This window comes from Rhinolophus hipposideros (assembly GCF_964194185.1).
Source record: "Rhinolophus hipposideros genome assembly, chromosome: 24".
NCBI lineage: Eukaryota > Metazoa > Chordata > Mammalia > Chiroptera > Rhinolophidae > Rhinolophus > Rhinolophus hipposideros.
The window spans coordinates 1,735,300-1,751,683 of record NC_138070.1 but is presented as its reverse complement, the minus strand read 5'-3'; the positions used below and the strand labels follow the sequence as shown (position 1 = coordinate 1,751,683).

Genomic DNA, 16,384 nt, shown 5'->3' with positions numbered 1-16,384 from the left:
ATTAATGGGAATATGGTGCCCCAAACGAGACATGAAAGTCCAGCTCGACCCTCCCTTTGTCAGCCCATGCTCTGGACACCATCTTTAGCTCCAGGACCACAAATCAAGTTTGGGACCAGAAGTCACACTGACAGACTATGGAATGCAGAAAAGAAGAGAAACTGTCATCGCTAAGGACATGCCTCGACCTAAGGGTATTTCGAAAAGAATGCCCAGCATAGTTCGAGAATAAGAGTTGAAAGAACTGAGGGCTATTTGAAACCTGAGAAAGACGCACTTGGGGGACATTGTGTTGGAAATTGTGCGATGGATTTCTCAGCTCCTTCTTAGGCAGGAAGAACACACTTTCCATCTGCCTTGGAGTCACGACGAAAAGCCTAGAAGAAGACACTAGATGGGGCCAGAAAGGTAGGTGGGGTTAGATGGCAAACAGAGGGTACCACATGCCATCTGAAGCAGGCTGGTGTCTCTTCTAAGAGCAATAGGAAGTCAGCAGTATGTTTTAAGCAGGACAGAGTGACATCATCCACGTTGAATTTCTGAAAGATTGCCGTCTGCAGTGGAGAGGATTCAGCGCGGATGGGACATTTGTAACAGTTCAGACTAGAAATGGGGGTAGTTTGAACTGAAATACGGGCAGTGGATATAAGAAGAAAAGGGTGTGTTTGAAAAATAGGAGGTAAAATCAGGAAGGACTTGGTATTGGGTTGGACGTACGGATGTGGAAGACAGACGTGTCACAGGTGACGTGTGTGGGTAACAAAATGGCAGAGACGCCGTCTCCTCAATAGTGAACAGTATAAATCTCGGCAGATAGATAAACAGATGGATAAGAGATGAAAGATAGATGACATAGATAGAGAAAGATGACAGATGATAAATGATAGACATTAGATGGTAAATAATAGATGATAGACAGGTAATAGATGAAAGATGACAGACAGACAGACAGACAGACAGACAGACATCACCTACAGCTGTACCATCTCCCTTTGACCACCCAGATCCGTATCCAATGGTAGTCACATCTTTACCTGTTATGCCTGTGTATGCAGGACGGCAGAGGTCTTCCTCAGAGGAAGTGCATTATTCCCTACGCTCAGAGATCAGTGAGAGCCTCAACAGTTCGGTAGTGGGCATGTCGTAGAGGGAATCCTATCATAACCTGAAAAATTTAGAGGCTGTTTCGAAACTGACCACCTCTGAGCTTTCGAACAAAATGTCAAGAATTCTATTAAACGGATGAGGTCAATGTGGCATTATTTCACAGGGAAGAAAAGGAGACACCACAATAGAAACCTGCCAATGTTACTGTCAGCAGAGGTGACAGAGACACGGGTTGTCCCTCTTGTCACTCATTTACTTTCTCCCACGCTTCAGAAAGCTCCTAACGTCACCCTCCTACAATCTGGTCACACCAGAGACCCGTTCTTGCTTGTCCACTTCAAAGGTATTCTCCTCGGGGACCCCTGCAGGGGGTCCACTCTGCCTCCCATCCTGGTGCCTTAGCGTTTTAAGTCCTGCTCTCTTCCGGCACAGGGACATGTCTTCGGTCATCTCTCCATTCAGGCACTGGGGCTCGCTCTGCACATTCTCCCGTTACTGACCATGTTTGTTGGAGTACACAGACTCTTCCTATCCATGTGATGTTCTGTAACGTACTATCCCTCCAGAGTCTCAGGTTTCCCATCTGAAAAATGGCTGCAATATCTGACTTGTGGTGCCACATGAAGCATAAATTAGAAATTTTGCAAACAGCCTGCACTGTGAGTCTGGTAGGAAAACGGTAATCACTTCATCACTCGGTAAAGAAGACAGCCTGCCGCTTTTGCAGAGTTGAGTCCTTGCTCAGTGGTTGAATTGTATGTTTATTATTATTCCTCAACTTCATTATCACAAAGGGGGAATTGTTTTTTAACTCGAGGATGGGTTGTGCCAGAAAGAGATGGGTGCTGGGTTTCGTCGCTATCCCTGAATTCACCTGCTACGAGGTTAAATTTGCCACTTGTCTTATATGTTAGAAAGGAGTTCAACCTTTTTCTGTTTTTTAAAGATGAATCTGTTACACACAGTAAGAGATATCTAATATCCAACATTCTTATATTAGGTAAAACAATTGACTGGCTAGTCACATACGTTTTCAAACTGGAAATGTTAGATTCATGGCGAGAACCCTCCGGTCTCTGGCAACATGCTTAGAAGAATCCTTTCCTTAATGATTGCACTGCTTTTCCACATGTTGTCATATTATACTTGCATATAACTATACATTCATAAGGGCTAATCATCTCCAGCTAAAAACTGTCAGGGAAACAGAAGTGCAGGGAGCGCACAGAGCAGCTGAGCTACACCCTTCCCCAGTTTGGTGCTGACAGGTTTAGGAAAAACAAGGTCTGTAAAAAAGTCACTTTGAACTGTAACTACCACATTCCTACAGAGGTAGCAATTTAAAAAAATCCTACCAGTCAATCTGTTGTTTCATGACACAGCCACCTCTTTCTACAAAGCATAAAACAGTCCCCGCTTCCTATAACTATTTACGTTGCTTATGTTTTTACAATCACAGCAGCATAAATAGCAAGCTTTCCATCTTTTCTGGTCTAGTCATGATATTCTCTGACACACGCCATCATTTCACTAGAGAGGAACGGACACACATCCACTTGCTACGACTCTAGGGGGATTAACACAAAGCACATTTTTCAAACAGAGACACCAACGCACGAAAAATACCTCGCACTAGATGACTTACCAAACCTAAGAATCGCTACCGGTGAGCCAAAGAAAGGAAATTACACAGTCTCTGAAGAAGAGGGCCGACTCCTTAGGAAAGTACGATTAGCGGTAGTTTGGACTTGAGCTTAAGATTGTCAGTTTACTTCTGTAACGTGTTTGTTAAAATCACTGTTGATGCGAAGTTCACAGGTTATAAATAAATACATTGAAATAGCTTTACATCTTGGCTGAAGCTCAATCGTCAGCTCTTAGTATCACCACACAGTTTAGTGTTCATCGATGAGCTCACTGCAGGACCTACATTTGGGGTTCATTAAGGACCACGGTGCCATTAGTGAGATCCTGGAGATGAGGGGTCATTTGTTTCCTTCTGTGCGCAGGTGTGTTTTCCTAACAAAAGGCAGGGTGTCGGTTCTTTCTTCACATGCCTGCTAGTTTGATTTTTCACGTACCTTTTCTAGAGGACATTTTTGTTGTTCTTGTTGTTGAAGGTTTTAAGACTTGTGTTGTAAATAAAATAGACTTGCCATATCGCACGTCCCTGGACTCATACAGCGAAGCAGCCCTCCTCAGGAGCTGTTGCTCTTGGCCCTGAGACCGCACTCCCAGCATTCTCAGGTGTGACTATGTGACTTCTGTGCCCAATGAGATGTAAGCAGAAGTACTGGAGAGATTCCCACAGAGGCTCCTCCCAGGGACCTGAATCTGCTATTATGTGACTTTTTTGTGCCTTTCCCCCCTTCCTCTTTCAACCTGCAACTCGGAGGTCATGGCTGAAGCCAACGATCCAGTCATTCTGGATCATGAGGTGAGTTTGAGAATAGAGGCCCGTGGTAGAAAGACAGACCCAGGTGGATCCTGGGTCCCGGCGAGCAGGAAGCCACCATGTCTGTCCCAGAGAGCCAAGTCGAGACTTCTTCCATGTGAGAAAGAGATAAACTCCCACTGTTGTTAAAGCCATTGTATTCAGGGGTCTCCAGTTCACGTAGCCAAGTGAATCCAAGCTTATACAATGAGCTAGCAAATTCTGATTTCTGAATAAACCAGTATGACTTAATTAAAAATATCCAGACAGATTCATTGTTGTCATTTTGTGCCTGCCTAATAACAGGTCAGCTAGGCTCCTCAGACACGACCTAGCTGTTATTCCTGCCTAGTTAAATAGTGCAGGTGATTGAGTCTTTATTCCTATAGGACATTCAAAGTTTACTTCGTCCTTAATTTCGCTGAAAACTTGTAGAAGAATGTGTGTGTGTGTGTTGGGGGGGCACAATATCTACTTCAATTTCTGGTACTAATATCCCCAAACATAACATCTTTCTTGTTACCAGTATACAAGTAGCAGCAAGAGTATTTATTGCGCTGCCACCAAACACCAGGCCCTGTGCCAATGTATTGCTCTGACTCATCACATCACCTTATGAAGTGGAAAAAAAAATGCCATCATTATCCCCATTTTACAGATTAGAAGACTGAGGTGCAGAGAGTTATTTAAGTTGTCCCAGGCCCACAGCTACAACGCTCGGGCCATGGTGGGAATTCAGCTCCATGTCATTCATTTTATATGAACACCTTGTTGATGGAGTTTCTAGTAAGAGCCAGACACCGATCTTAGCGCTCCAGACACCGCATGGAACCTACAGGGAAAGCCCCCATTCCCGGGGTGATTGTAGGCTGGACAAAATCAGTACTTGCTATGTTAGGTTTCAAGAAATCCCGGGGAGAAAAAGTGAGTGACCATAAGGGGATACAGAGTGAGAGAACAGCTCTTTGCGTAGGCTGGTCAGGGAAGGCCTTTCTGATGTCAGCTTTTATGACCATGATCTTGTTCACGTGTGATGGGACGGCACACTCTAACTGACCCTGACATATGCACCAGCTGGAGCTGATGGCACCTCAAAATGACGCAGTTCTTGAGGTTTTACAAAATGTTGACTTTGGGTTTAGAAGGTCTTTCTTGTGAGAAATATAACAAGCTTCAGAGATACAAGAGACAGTGGTGAGCTTGACAGTTGGTAAGTGTCCGAAATGCCTACATATCCTCCATGCGTCCCTAAGAGGTGTTCTCAACTGCCGAAAGTTGCTGCCAAGATTTCGGAGGTTGTGGAGTGAACTAGCCATTACAAAATAATTCAACACGCAAGGACGTGTTGTCTGCGAGCACGTCCACCCTGGCAGTTAGCTGCAAACAGGCTCTTAAATCAGTTTCCACGTCTCCTTCCTGGGCCACCTCCGGCTCTCTGATAATGGGGTTCACAGAAAGGTTACTGGCACCTGGACAGCCACCAGACTTTGATACAGTCTGGTGGACATCAGCAAACAGGAAGAGTGTGAAGGGTGCTGAGGCACATTTAGGAAGAACAAACGTGGTGAGTGGCGCGGGGCAGCAAGGGTGTCTCCCAGCGCTCTGACAAGACCACCTTAAATGTCACACCGTCAGGAGGGGTCGCTGGGGACCGGGACTTGCCAGCACAAGGCGGAGCTCTGACACCTGAGTGTGACAGCACGAGGGAGTGAGGAAGACGGCAGGATCCAAACCCCCGCTCCGGTTCCCCTGAATCTGGTGGAAACTTTCCAGGGAGTGGGACATGCATCGCTGTTCCCTGCACAATACTTTTCTCAAAAAACATTACTTTAATAAATTGTTTTTATTTTTAGGGACGCCTTCATTCAAGGAGCTCGAGCTCTACGTCACGACTGGACCAGGGCGGAGAGCTGCTCTCAGCCTCCAGGAGAACCTGCACCAAACATACAAGAGGCTCTGTCTCCCGAGACGGGACGGCAAACACGGTCCACGAGCTGCAGCGATGGTACAGGCTGCGACTAAGAACGGTCTTTATATTCATCAACGGTCGAAAAAACACCAAAAGAAGCACACTATGCATAAATGATACGAAATTCAGATTTCAGTGTCGGTAAACAGCTCTGTTGGCGCTCGGCCACGCCCTCGGCTTACCTGTCACCACTGCTCTGGGTTACAGGACGAGGTGGAACTGTTACCATGGAGACGGCATGGCCAGCAGGACTGAAAATATTTACTACCTGGGCCTTCCCAGAAAACATGTGCCAATCCCACTGTTTGCAGCCCGATTGGAGCTAATGTTCCTTTTATAGAACAAAGATGGATATAACAAATTAAGGAGGGCTGACTTTATTATCCTGAAATAAGAACCATAATGAAAATAATCTACCAACACACATGCTTAAAAAAATCAATATAACGTCTTAACTGAATTACAAAGGAGAAAGAAATAAAAGCCAAGAGTTCATAATAAAACAGTACGACTCTGACAGCTGCGTTCCGGGCAGGAAGCACATGACCCGCCACCAGGGTACACGTGGGCACTTTCACCTCGACACGAAACGGCTGGGGATGAGACAGACACGAGCTCGTGTCTGCAACACAAACACCGCAGCTGGCATCGCTGTGTGCCTTAGTGACAGCGGGGACTGACAGGGGCTGGCCCTTCTGACAGCAACAGCGCACCACGGCCGTTGACAGCCTGTGACACTCTTGACGAAGGAACGAGGGGACTGAAAGCCGACCTTTCTCTTCACCCTCTGTCTGATCTTCTTCCCTTACCTTCCGTTGACAGAACCCATCCAGAATCCAGGGGACAAGGCAGCTGTCTGAGGCCATCCAGGCAGGCAAGGCTCCCAGGGGACACAGTGGGGTGCAGGGCACCTGGAGGATGAGCGACCATGCGCTCAGGAAACAGCACGACTGCCCTTGGGTTTCCCAAGTCAGAACGTGAGAGTGGTACTGTGTAATCTGATAGCTGCTCTCCCATTTGGCTTTTAAGTTAGATGAATTAAACTACATAGAAATTCAGGTCCTCAGTGACACTCTCCACACGGCCAGCGCCCAACAACCACATGTGACTGTGGCTGACACGGTGGATGGTTGTGATAACGTAACATCCGTCTCGACTCAGGAGGTTCTAGTGGACAGCACTGCCTATTTGCCCCACACGTGACCGCTCCCACTCAAGCCCACGCTGTGTGGCCTGTGGGCAGGTTCTCATGGCCGCGCTCAGGAAACACACCCGACCCCTTCCGTGTGTCTTCAGGTCACCGTCATCAGCCAAATGCAAGGTCTCACCCCTTCCCACCTGGATCACACGAGTAGCTCACCTCAGCGTCTTTCTCCATCGCAACACCCGCCTCATTTCCCTCCAAGCACATTTACCAGCTGCCTCCCCTGGGTGAGAGGTGAGCTCTGCCAGATCCTCCCCACACAGCACAGAGCGCCTGCACACAGGGGGAGCGCAGGGCTTCCCGAAAGCAGCCCCTTTCTTTGGTGCCTCCAAAATGAGTTACATCGTGAGCCTTTGCTCACTGACAGCCACTGGCTGGATAGTAGCTGGGGCTGTAATGACCCCACGACAAACAACAATAGCGATGATTTGTCAGGTACGACGTACCTTCAAAAGCACGGAGCTTCATTATAAATCCCCATCTCATTATAAATCACCTCTGGAGAGGACGGCTCATTAGGGAGCATCAAAGGCGGTCGAGTCGGTGGAAAAGAAAAGGCTGTGGCTTTGTGCGTCATAAATAATTCATTTTCAGATGACTTTTCCCATTTCAGCGCGACTTCTCAATTTCCTGTTTTTATGAGTGTGCCTCTCTGCACTTACATCTGCACAGATCTCCGTGCACACTGAGCCGATCAACAGCTACACTGTTCCCACAGGCGAGAGGACGGGTCGTGGGCGCACACGGTGGAACCCATCCATCCAGCGTGTAATTCCAGCTCGGCTTCGCAGCTGGGCCGCCTGGGGCCATTCTTCAAACCCAGTGCACCTGCATCCATCTGTTAAATGGGGAGAAGAGTGCGGCAGCTTCACTGGGTCCGTGTGGGGATGAAACGAGCTACTACACAGAGGCGGTCGAGGCAGCCGTGCCCAGTGCACAGTGAGCGGCTTTGGGGAGTTAGTGGGGTGCTGTGTGGGGAGGCCGTGCCTACGCAACAGACACACAAAGGACAGCACACCTCCTCGGAGAAGAGGTTTTTCTCCAGGGCTGCCGGGCATCTCCATTTGTGCTTGGCGGACACAGCGTAGAAATGATAGCAGGGCTGTGCTAGGCAGTGGGACTGACTTTTCAGAAAGTCAGAAAACAACAGCGGGGATCTGGCGTGTTAATTAGCGGGCTGACACAGGAAAAGAAGGCCATGAAAAGTCCAATCACAAAGAGGCAAGAATTGGCTTTTTTGGCCAAAAATAACACTTCATTATGGAATCCAGGAAAGGTGGGGGCATTTTCTAAAGCTCTGATGGCAGCAGGTGCTAACTCCAAACGGATGGCAGGCCAACGTCCCAGTGTTAGCCCACTTCTGCAGACCCACGGGTACGCAGTGGGTGACACTGTCCTCTGGACTGCCACCGTGCCTGCTGAGGGGTATTCAGATGCGAAGAGGACATGGTTTGATGGGAGGAGAGAACACATGCTGGGGGGTAGCCAGGAGAGTAAGGCCTGGGGGCGCTGAAGCCCAGGGCAGGGCGTGGCTGGTGAAAGGGAAGTTCATTTTACTGAAGGAGAGAAATGCATCAGGTTCCGGAAAGCTTATTTAAAATGTATTTCATCAGAAGCTTTTCAAGAGCAAATCATATGGTTATAAAAAGATGGGAGCGTTTCGTCTGCTGGGTTTACAGAAATGGAATATTCTACTGAGTCATAGATTTAGGAGAACCTTGAGCAGTAAGATTTAAGAAGATGCAAATGAGAGAAGGAGGGAAGAGGTTATTGAATGATTACGTTCTTGTCACCCCAAGAATCACATAAGGGAAGAACCTGGTGTCCGGTCAAGTGAAGGGTCTGGTGGAGCCTGAACTGTGAGGCGCCCCCGGGAGGTCGTCTGGGTCATGGAGACCCAGACGGGTCTGCTCCAGCACACACGCCTGCCTTTTTACGTTCTCGTGAATACCACAGAACATCACCTCCACGAAGTCACGTGAGGGCGAGAGTTGTCTGGTTATTTTCACGGGCGGTCCACACACTGTCTACCCTGGTTGTAGCTCCGGATTAAGTTTTATCGGAAATCCCAGCTCCATTCTAGTAATGAAACCTTAGTCGTCAAGATGGAAATGCAAAGTGAAAGGGGAGCGTCATCAGGAGCCTAGTGTGGAGGAAGGGGTGTTCCCACCATCCCCGAGCAGCAGCCGCAGCTCCAACGCCAGGACGCACGCTACCCAACAGAAGTGAACACGTGTGTTTTCTTTTCAAATGAAGAGCCATGGTGCTGTGTCTCATGGACGAGGGGCATGGCATGCAAATTGGTAAATGTCTCCACCATTACCTCTGAATCCAGCGGAAGCTCACAACCCTTGTTTTAGCCAAAACTCAGGAGGTGGTGAGGAGAGAAAGATGTTGAAGAACTCTGAGACATGGGGGCCGCCCTGCCTGCAGAAAGATGTGTTCCAACTAAGAAATGCAAACACGGCTTTCCAGAATCCAACGCTGACATACAGCCACAGATATGCATGGGTAAGATTAACGTTAATGCACAGTTAATGGCCCTTCCTCTGATTTTTCTCCTAAGGACAAAAATATACCTGGGGTGCCAAAAAAGTGCATATACATTTTGAGCAATGTTAACACTTCGGTCAGTGTTGCTAAAGCAGTAATTCGCTGTCATCAGAGGTGTCTGGATACTAATGGTAACCACTTTGAGCACCTCTTGTAATTGCAGAAGTCAAACATGACTTGTATTCATTTATTGTTATCGGTATCTATTGAAGATGACAATTTAATACACTTCTCCTTTCTTAAATGTGTATTCATATTTTGGTATCCTCTGTATCCAGATCTATAAGATAATAAGGCATCGCTGTTTCATGAACAGGAAAAATAACGTAACAAAGCTCACAGAAATACATGAATGGATTTTAAATAAAGCTCTTAAGGCCATCGACTTCAGGAAAAAACTATGCAAAATATTGAGGAAGAAAAAGTCTTTTGGAAAATGAGCTTTGATTGTAAGTGCTTAACTGCATCTCATTTCAAAGCTTTCCTGAAGATGGGATTACATGTTACACAAAGAATGGAGGGGCTGTGAGCCTCACCCCAAATTGATCTCAAACGCTCAATGATAGTATAAGGTGTCACAAGTACATTGACTTTGTCATGATTTCCTGACAACAGTAGTTCCTATTCAAGTGTCCTGGGTGCAGGCATCTCAGTGTTTGGAGATTCAGAGGAACCAATAAAGTAGGTATGCTTTTCCCTCTTGGTCATAATTCGGGGAGAGGAGGGATTTCCATCATGGGCAAGATGAGTGGGTTCGACCACATAAACATTAGACAGATGTCCCAATACTTTTTTGTGTGCTGAAATGTAGGCTCTGGGTGATTAGAAGGTGAACGATAAGCAGGCAGGAATACTTGCGAAGTGTCTCTCAAAAGGGAGTACCTCGAATACAGAAAAACAGAAAGTAGGAGGTGGCTTCCAAGGGCTGGGGGGGAGGGGAGGGGAAGTTAGTGTTGGGAGGGGGTACAGAGCTCCTGGCAGATGAGAAAGTTCTGGATGGCAGTGTGAACGCATTTAACACTAATGGCCTAACAGCTAAACGCGGTCAAGATGGTCAATTTCATGTTATATGCTTTTCACCACAATAAAAAAAAAGATTTTTATATGACAAAGTAATAAGAAGTTGAATTCTCAGTAGGAAAAGAAAATGGGCTAAGAACAAATGTTTAAGAAATAAAAAATAAAAATAATGGAACCAAAAATGGGCGAATTAAGGCAACACAGAAATATAACTTTTGCTTAATAGTCTATTTTTAAACTAATATTCTTGGTAAAGTTGCAGGGAAATGGGGTTATTATACACAGCGGGTGGAACTGCAAATTGGTTAAACTTTAGGAAGGTGGTTTGGCGACCGTTATCAAAAAATATTACATTACTGCATGTCCTTTGATTCACATCATTGGACTCAAATTTATTTCTGAAAGTTTATCTCAGGGAATCATCAGAGATGTGTGCACAGATTCTTGTGCAAAAATATAAACTATAGGCTGTTTTATAATAGAAAATGCCTTAAACATTTTATGCTTGTCTGGTGGTATCTTGGAGGTAAATGGGGAACGTTTTGGTTGGGCCTCAAGCTGGGACTCATCGTTTCTCCCCATCTTCCCTTCACACCTCCATCCGATGCACTGGAAAGTCCTGTCATCAAGCCACTAAATGCTTCCTAAAATGTCCCTGCTGTCTATTCCTCCACTGCTATTACCGAAGTCCCCTGGGTGGCGTTCCCATATGCAACCCTCCCTCCTTCCACCGTAATGTATTCTCAGCTGCACACACGGCCTCCTGAAAAAGCTCACTCTCTCCCCTCCTTTGCAGCCAGGGATGGTCACTCGGCTGAGTCCACAAGCTGATGGGGGGGACCAGGGATGTGTCCTGACGTCCACGCACAGGCGGCTGCCCCCCCCACCGGCCCCACGGCCCACTCCTCCCAGCTGCCTCGTGGACGTGGTGGTTATTAATCTGGGGTGTGGGGAGGAGGTCGGTATCTTTGGGATCACTCAGCAAGAGCAGAGAAGGGGGCTGTGTCCTGACGCCCTGGGGCCTCCAGACAAGCTCCCGGCCGCTCACATTCACAGGAAGGTTAGCAGCGCCATCAGGTGATGTCATTTCACAGCCGCCAGAGCCCCGTCCCATCCGTCTCTGCTGGCCCCTTGCCCTCCCAAATCTGTGCTCCACACACAGCCAGAGCGCTCTGTTGCAAACCCGCATCAGTCCACGTGAGCCCCGAGAAAGCCTTCTGGGGGCTCCCATCACAGTTAGAGATCGCGTCTTCACACGCGCTTACAAGCCCCCGTGGCACCCCGACCTCACTCACGTCACCCTCTCCTCACACTTCAGGGTCCCGTGAGCCGGCTTTCCTTCTGTTTCTCTAATATTGCAAGTTTGTGACGTAGTGAATAAATAAATAGATGCATGGATATGAGTCCTTTCAAATTTCTCTCAATGAACGTATAATGGGGAAAAAAACCACAAGTGAAAATGAAATAAAACGGCCAAAGGTCTGTTTGATGAAGGACGGCACCTCCCCTACAGTAGCACAAGGGCTCTGACCAGTCAAGTCAACAGTGAGATGAAGCCGCTTTCTCTGCAAAGGGGACTCAGAACAGTCCTGACAGGAAAGACTAGGGACCAGGCTCGGGAGACGTCACTCTTAGCTCCAGGGGAAGATGCTTGGAAAGTACGACTGGAAACTCATCAGGCCACCAACGTCTCACTCAGTCCAATCCATTCGGCTCAGAAACCAGTGGGCACCTACACAGCGCCCAGCACTCTTCCTGTGTCGTGAAATATGGGGGCCAGGGCCCCATCCCGCTCCTGAAACAGCTGACAACTTTGTCGCCAGGCTATTGTTCACACCTCGCATTCAGTAATTAGTGGTGACAATGACAGCTGGCATTGGTTGCACATTTGCTCCACACTGGGCAGTCCTCCTGAGGTCATGTTATCCTCACAACAACCTGTCAGCTACCAAGTGGAGACTAGAATTTAGTTATGTTGGTTTGCCTCCTAGGAGGCTCATAAAAACCATCACAGAGTGGAGAGCCTCGGGGAGTAAGAGGAGTGACCTCTGAGCCTCAGTTTCCTCTTGTGGAAATGAAGGAGACTTTCAGCAAACACCGCTCACTGCCTTGCAACACCCGATCTCCTCTTTTTTCCCTGTAACAGAATCTGAGCAATGAGTCACGCTGAAAAGGAGACTCCCCAGCCTCCCGTCCAGCTAGGTACGGACATAGAACTCAGTTCTTGCCTATTGGCTGCAACCGGAAATATGACGTTGGATTCTTGTGAAGCCTTCTTGAGAGGGGAAAGCAACGGACCCTGGTTGTCCTGTGCCCTTCTTACTTTCCTGGTGTGCAGAACACGGATGTGCTGGCTGGCATTCCAGCAGCCACCTTGGGCCATGAGGTGACCATGGGGATGGAATCCATGGCCTCAGCTGCTGAAGCAGAAATAAAGATGGAGCCCAGTCTCAGATGGCACAGGGCCACTACCGGCCTGGACCACGAACCTGAGGAGGCCCTTTCCATGCAAGAGGAAACCCACTGTGTTGGCGTCACGACTGGCTGGAGAGGGTGGGCGAGGAGCTCTCCTGCTTTCAGCCAAATGCAATTCCTAACTGATAACAGGGTCTCCAGGTCGTAGCTGAGACTCTTTCTAGCTCTGCCATTAAACAATCTTTGAGCATTCCATGTTTCAGAGGCCGGGGAGGACCGAGGGAGGGGCTCTGGTGGGAGGGGGGGTTCGTGTGGGGTGTGAAGGACAAGGGCTTTGGAGTAGGTGACAGGAGTCGGGGACCTTCCAGGCAGGAGAAATGCTGAGTGCAGCAGCCGGGCCTGTAATAAGCAAAGCCACCGGAGCTGCTCAGAGGTTTACTAAAGCTCATCAGCAAATTCAAATCATTCCGTATTCCAGACAAACAGTCCTGCCATCCCCAGTAACAGAACCACTGGTAGCCTAAACAAAGGAGGGCTACATGGGTCACATGAAACAGTGCCCCAGGGGAGGCTCGGTGCCTTAACATCAAAGGCACAGTTAAGAAGAGCCCTTGTCTCGAGGCAGCCAAAGACCTCACCTTTCCTGGTGAGCACACCTCCGCCAGCTTGCCACTAGGCAACTCTCCATGTCACCTTCACTGAAACAGTGATTCCCGGGGTTTGCTCACCCCCAAATCATCACACTTCTCAACGTTTTCTAATAGGTGGTGAGGGGGAGACGCCAGGCAGTCAGCCAAGAGGTCACCCCACACTGCACTCTGACAGTAAAAGCACTTTTGTAACAGAAAGCTCCAATTACTGCGGCAGACAAACATGTCCAAGCATCTGTGCTGTGAAAATTCACATGAAAAATATACGGTTCCCTTGCAGGGAACCCCAAAGCGTCCTGGGGAAGGCAGGGCATGACAGGGTGTCGCGTGTCACCCTCAGGTGAACAGGGGTGGCTGGCCTTCCCACAGGCCGTGTATCGTGTCACACAGAAACCAGGCGGCTGGTCCTTTCAGGGACGAAAGCCCATCTCTGTCCCACAAACACACAGACGGACTTACGGTTTAAACCTTCCAGATGACAAGGTGTAAACACATGAGCAATGAATGCAATACACTTAACTCTTCCCTACATGGTGCTGTTTTGGAAAAATTGATCCCAACACGAACAAGTCGACATTTCGCATGAAAACCACATTGTATGGCTTCCCTTGGAAAAAGAGGAGGTGGTAAGGATGCAGAGAGTGGCCTGGTTTGCCGCACGGCAAACACCGGCTGGGCCTCTGGACTGGCAGGCGTGTGACAGTCACCTGCCACCGCGTCTCACTCACGCTTGGTGGATGAGTTTGCAATCCCCAAACAGCCTGCACTGCGAGGTACGAACACACTTATTGCGTCATGGACACTTGTCACAGAACGGAAGACTGAAGTCTAACACCCGGGGTGGCTTGTTTTCTGAGCACTATACTGAAAATACCTGCAGTCTGTGTGCGGCAGACTCGCGGGTCAGCAGCCCCCGGCTCAGTGACGCCTCCCCCCACCACACCTGGGTCATGCTGCCAGCCTGCCCTGTCCCCGAGTTCCACGTGCACAGACCAAGGCAGGGACACTCACCATGGCCAGCGGTATGACGCCGATCAGGTCCTTCTGGCTCACGTAGATCTTGGAGACGCCCAAGTCCGATACGACACCTCCCGGGTATTCCACCTGCCACGTGACCAGCTGGGTGGCGGGCGGGTCGCTGGGCTCTTGGATTTCCACGTCGATCTGCATGACCTCATCGGAGACACCGCTGGCACTGGAGAGGAGGAAGGAGACAACGTTGAGGGCTGGGTGCGGGCACACTTGGCGGGCGAGGGCAGTACGTGGCTGTGACCCAGGGGTCTCAGAGCATCTCAGAGACGCAATTCCCCAACGAACGGCCTTGGCTGTGGTTCACGGTGTTCACCTGGCCCGAGACTCCTTCGCTCCCGCTCCCTACCTCCTGCGCTGTGAGCTGCAGGGTGGGCTCCCCCATCCCTGGGGCAGGTGTTTGCAGGTGATTATGGGGAAATGGTGACCACACTTTGTAAACACTTCCTTCCCCGCTCCCCACCTCGGACTCTTTCCCTCACTCGCAGCAATCCACATGCTGCTGATACTGGCTTTTCCAAAGCCAAGTCCCCTCCAGTCAGCGGCACGGGAATCTAAGGGTGTCGGAGGGTGATGTGGCTTTGGTGCCCAGAAGCCTGCAGAGGTCAGAGGTGAGGCTGAACAGGACACGGGGCTGCAGGCTCCAGGCTGAGGACGCAGAGAAGCAGCCAGGTGTCACTTGGGGACAGGGGTAAACTATGACAATTATTAGTTTGTGACATTTTGGCTTTTCCTACAAACACATATCTGGACAGGAACCCAGGACAGGGTAAATTTTGGGGTGAATTTGGCAGCTATTATGTTAGTTTAATGAACAGGCCACGCCTTCTGCCTCTTCCCAGCTTTTATAAAACGTCTGCTGCCCCAGTGGCAGGTGGAAAGAAAGCAGGTGTGGTGCCAGCCACTCCCTGTGGGGGCTGAAGACCCTGCAGATGAGAACGACCTGAGGAGCAGCTAAGGAGGTGCTTTCTAAGCCTCCAAGGTCAAAGCAATGCCAGCCATCGGCTCCGTCTCTAGAGATCTGAATTTCACTAATTACAAAAGGATCACTGACCACGGACACTCAGGAGAATGGAGTTTGGCCACTTAGATACAGCAAAGTTACTGAAACATCTTCACGCCATCCAAATCCTGCATCCAATCACTGAGACGCTCAGAGATAATGATGGGGCTTCCGGGAAGCTTACTTCTCAAAGGAAGGGATGAGATGGAGCCCTGGCATATGAGGGGGGACTCTAATGAAAGGAGGGAGGGAGGGGGCAAGGGACAGAGACAAGGCGAGAAGCGCGGGGGGAGTGAGCCCAGTTCCAGAGGCTCACCTCCCGCTGCAGCTGCCATCCCTGACACGGAGCAGGACTCGCTCCCACGGACCTCTGAGCGATGCTTGGGGAAGATGGCGCCTGGTTTCTAGGCCTTGCCAGAATCGCGCACCCTGGGCTTCTAAGAGAAAGAAGTCTAACTGTGTGAGAAGCATGTGGAGAGAACTGGGAACAAATCGCGTCAGCCCCGGTGACTTATCCCCTCTCTGAGCTTTCCTTTCCTAAGCTGTGTGCTATTGTTGTCTCTTTGGAGCCTCTGCCTAGCCTTTCCACAGGAAGCTTGGGACCGGGGGTTAGAAGGCAGGCTCGTTTTGCATTTGGAACGTACAGGAACTGGACTGCAGAGCTCTCATCCACAGTAACTCCCCCCACATGGGCCCGATGGGGCATCTGATTCAGGATCTAAGCCTTTCTCAGTAGGAAGGGTTTCACTTAAACAGACACAGGCACAGCTGTTGCCCACAGTGACAGCCCGAGTTTTCCCGACACTAAAGGGAAAGGAGACGTCTTTTCAGGAATCAGGGCTCGGGTCAGCGCAGGTACAGACAGTGACCTGCCCTCCAGGCCAAGAAAGAAGACTGACCCGGAGGCTTTGTCAGACCACCTCCGCACTCCCGGGGCCAAAAACGGGCATCGTTTTCAGAAGAAAGAGACAAGTCTTCCTTTGGGGTTGTCGTGCCTCCT

At 49.3% G+C, this 16,384-nt stretch overlaps 1 protein-coding gene across 1 annotated transcript in view; it reads right to left on the bottom strand.

The window, feature by feature from the left end:
• The window catches only part of TMEM132D (transmembrane protein 132D), a 429,533-nt gene that overhangs the window by 109,467 nt on the left and 303,682 nt on the right, over nt 1–16,384 (bottom strand). The window contains exon 4 of the mRNA XM_081037657.1: nt 14,364–14,547. Coding sequence (XP_080893783.1) covers nt 14,364–14,547 — 184 coding nt within the window. The remainder of the gene's footprint in view (nt 1–14,363; nt 14,548–16,384) is intronic.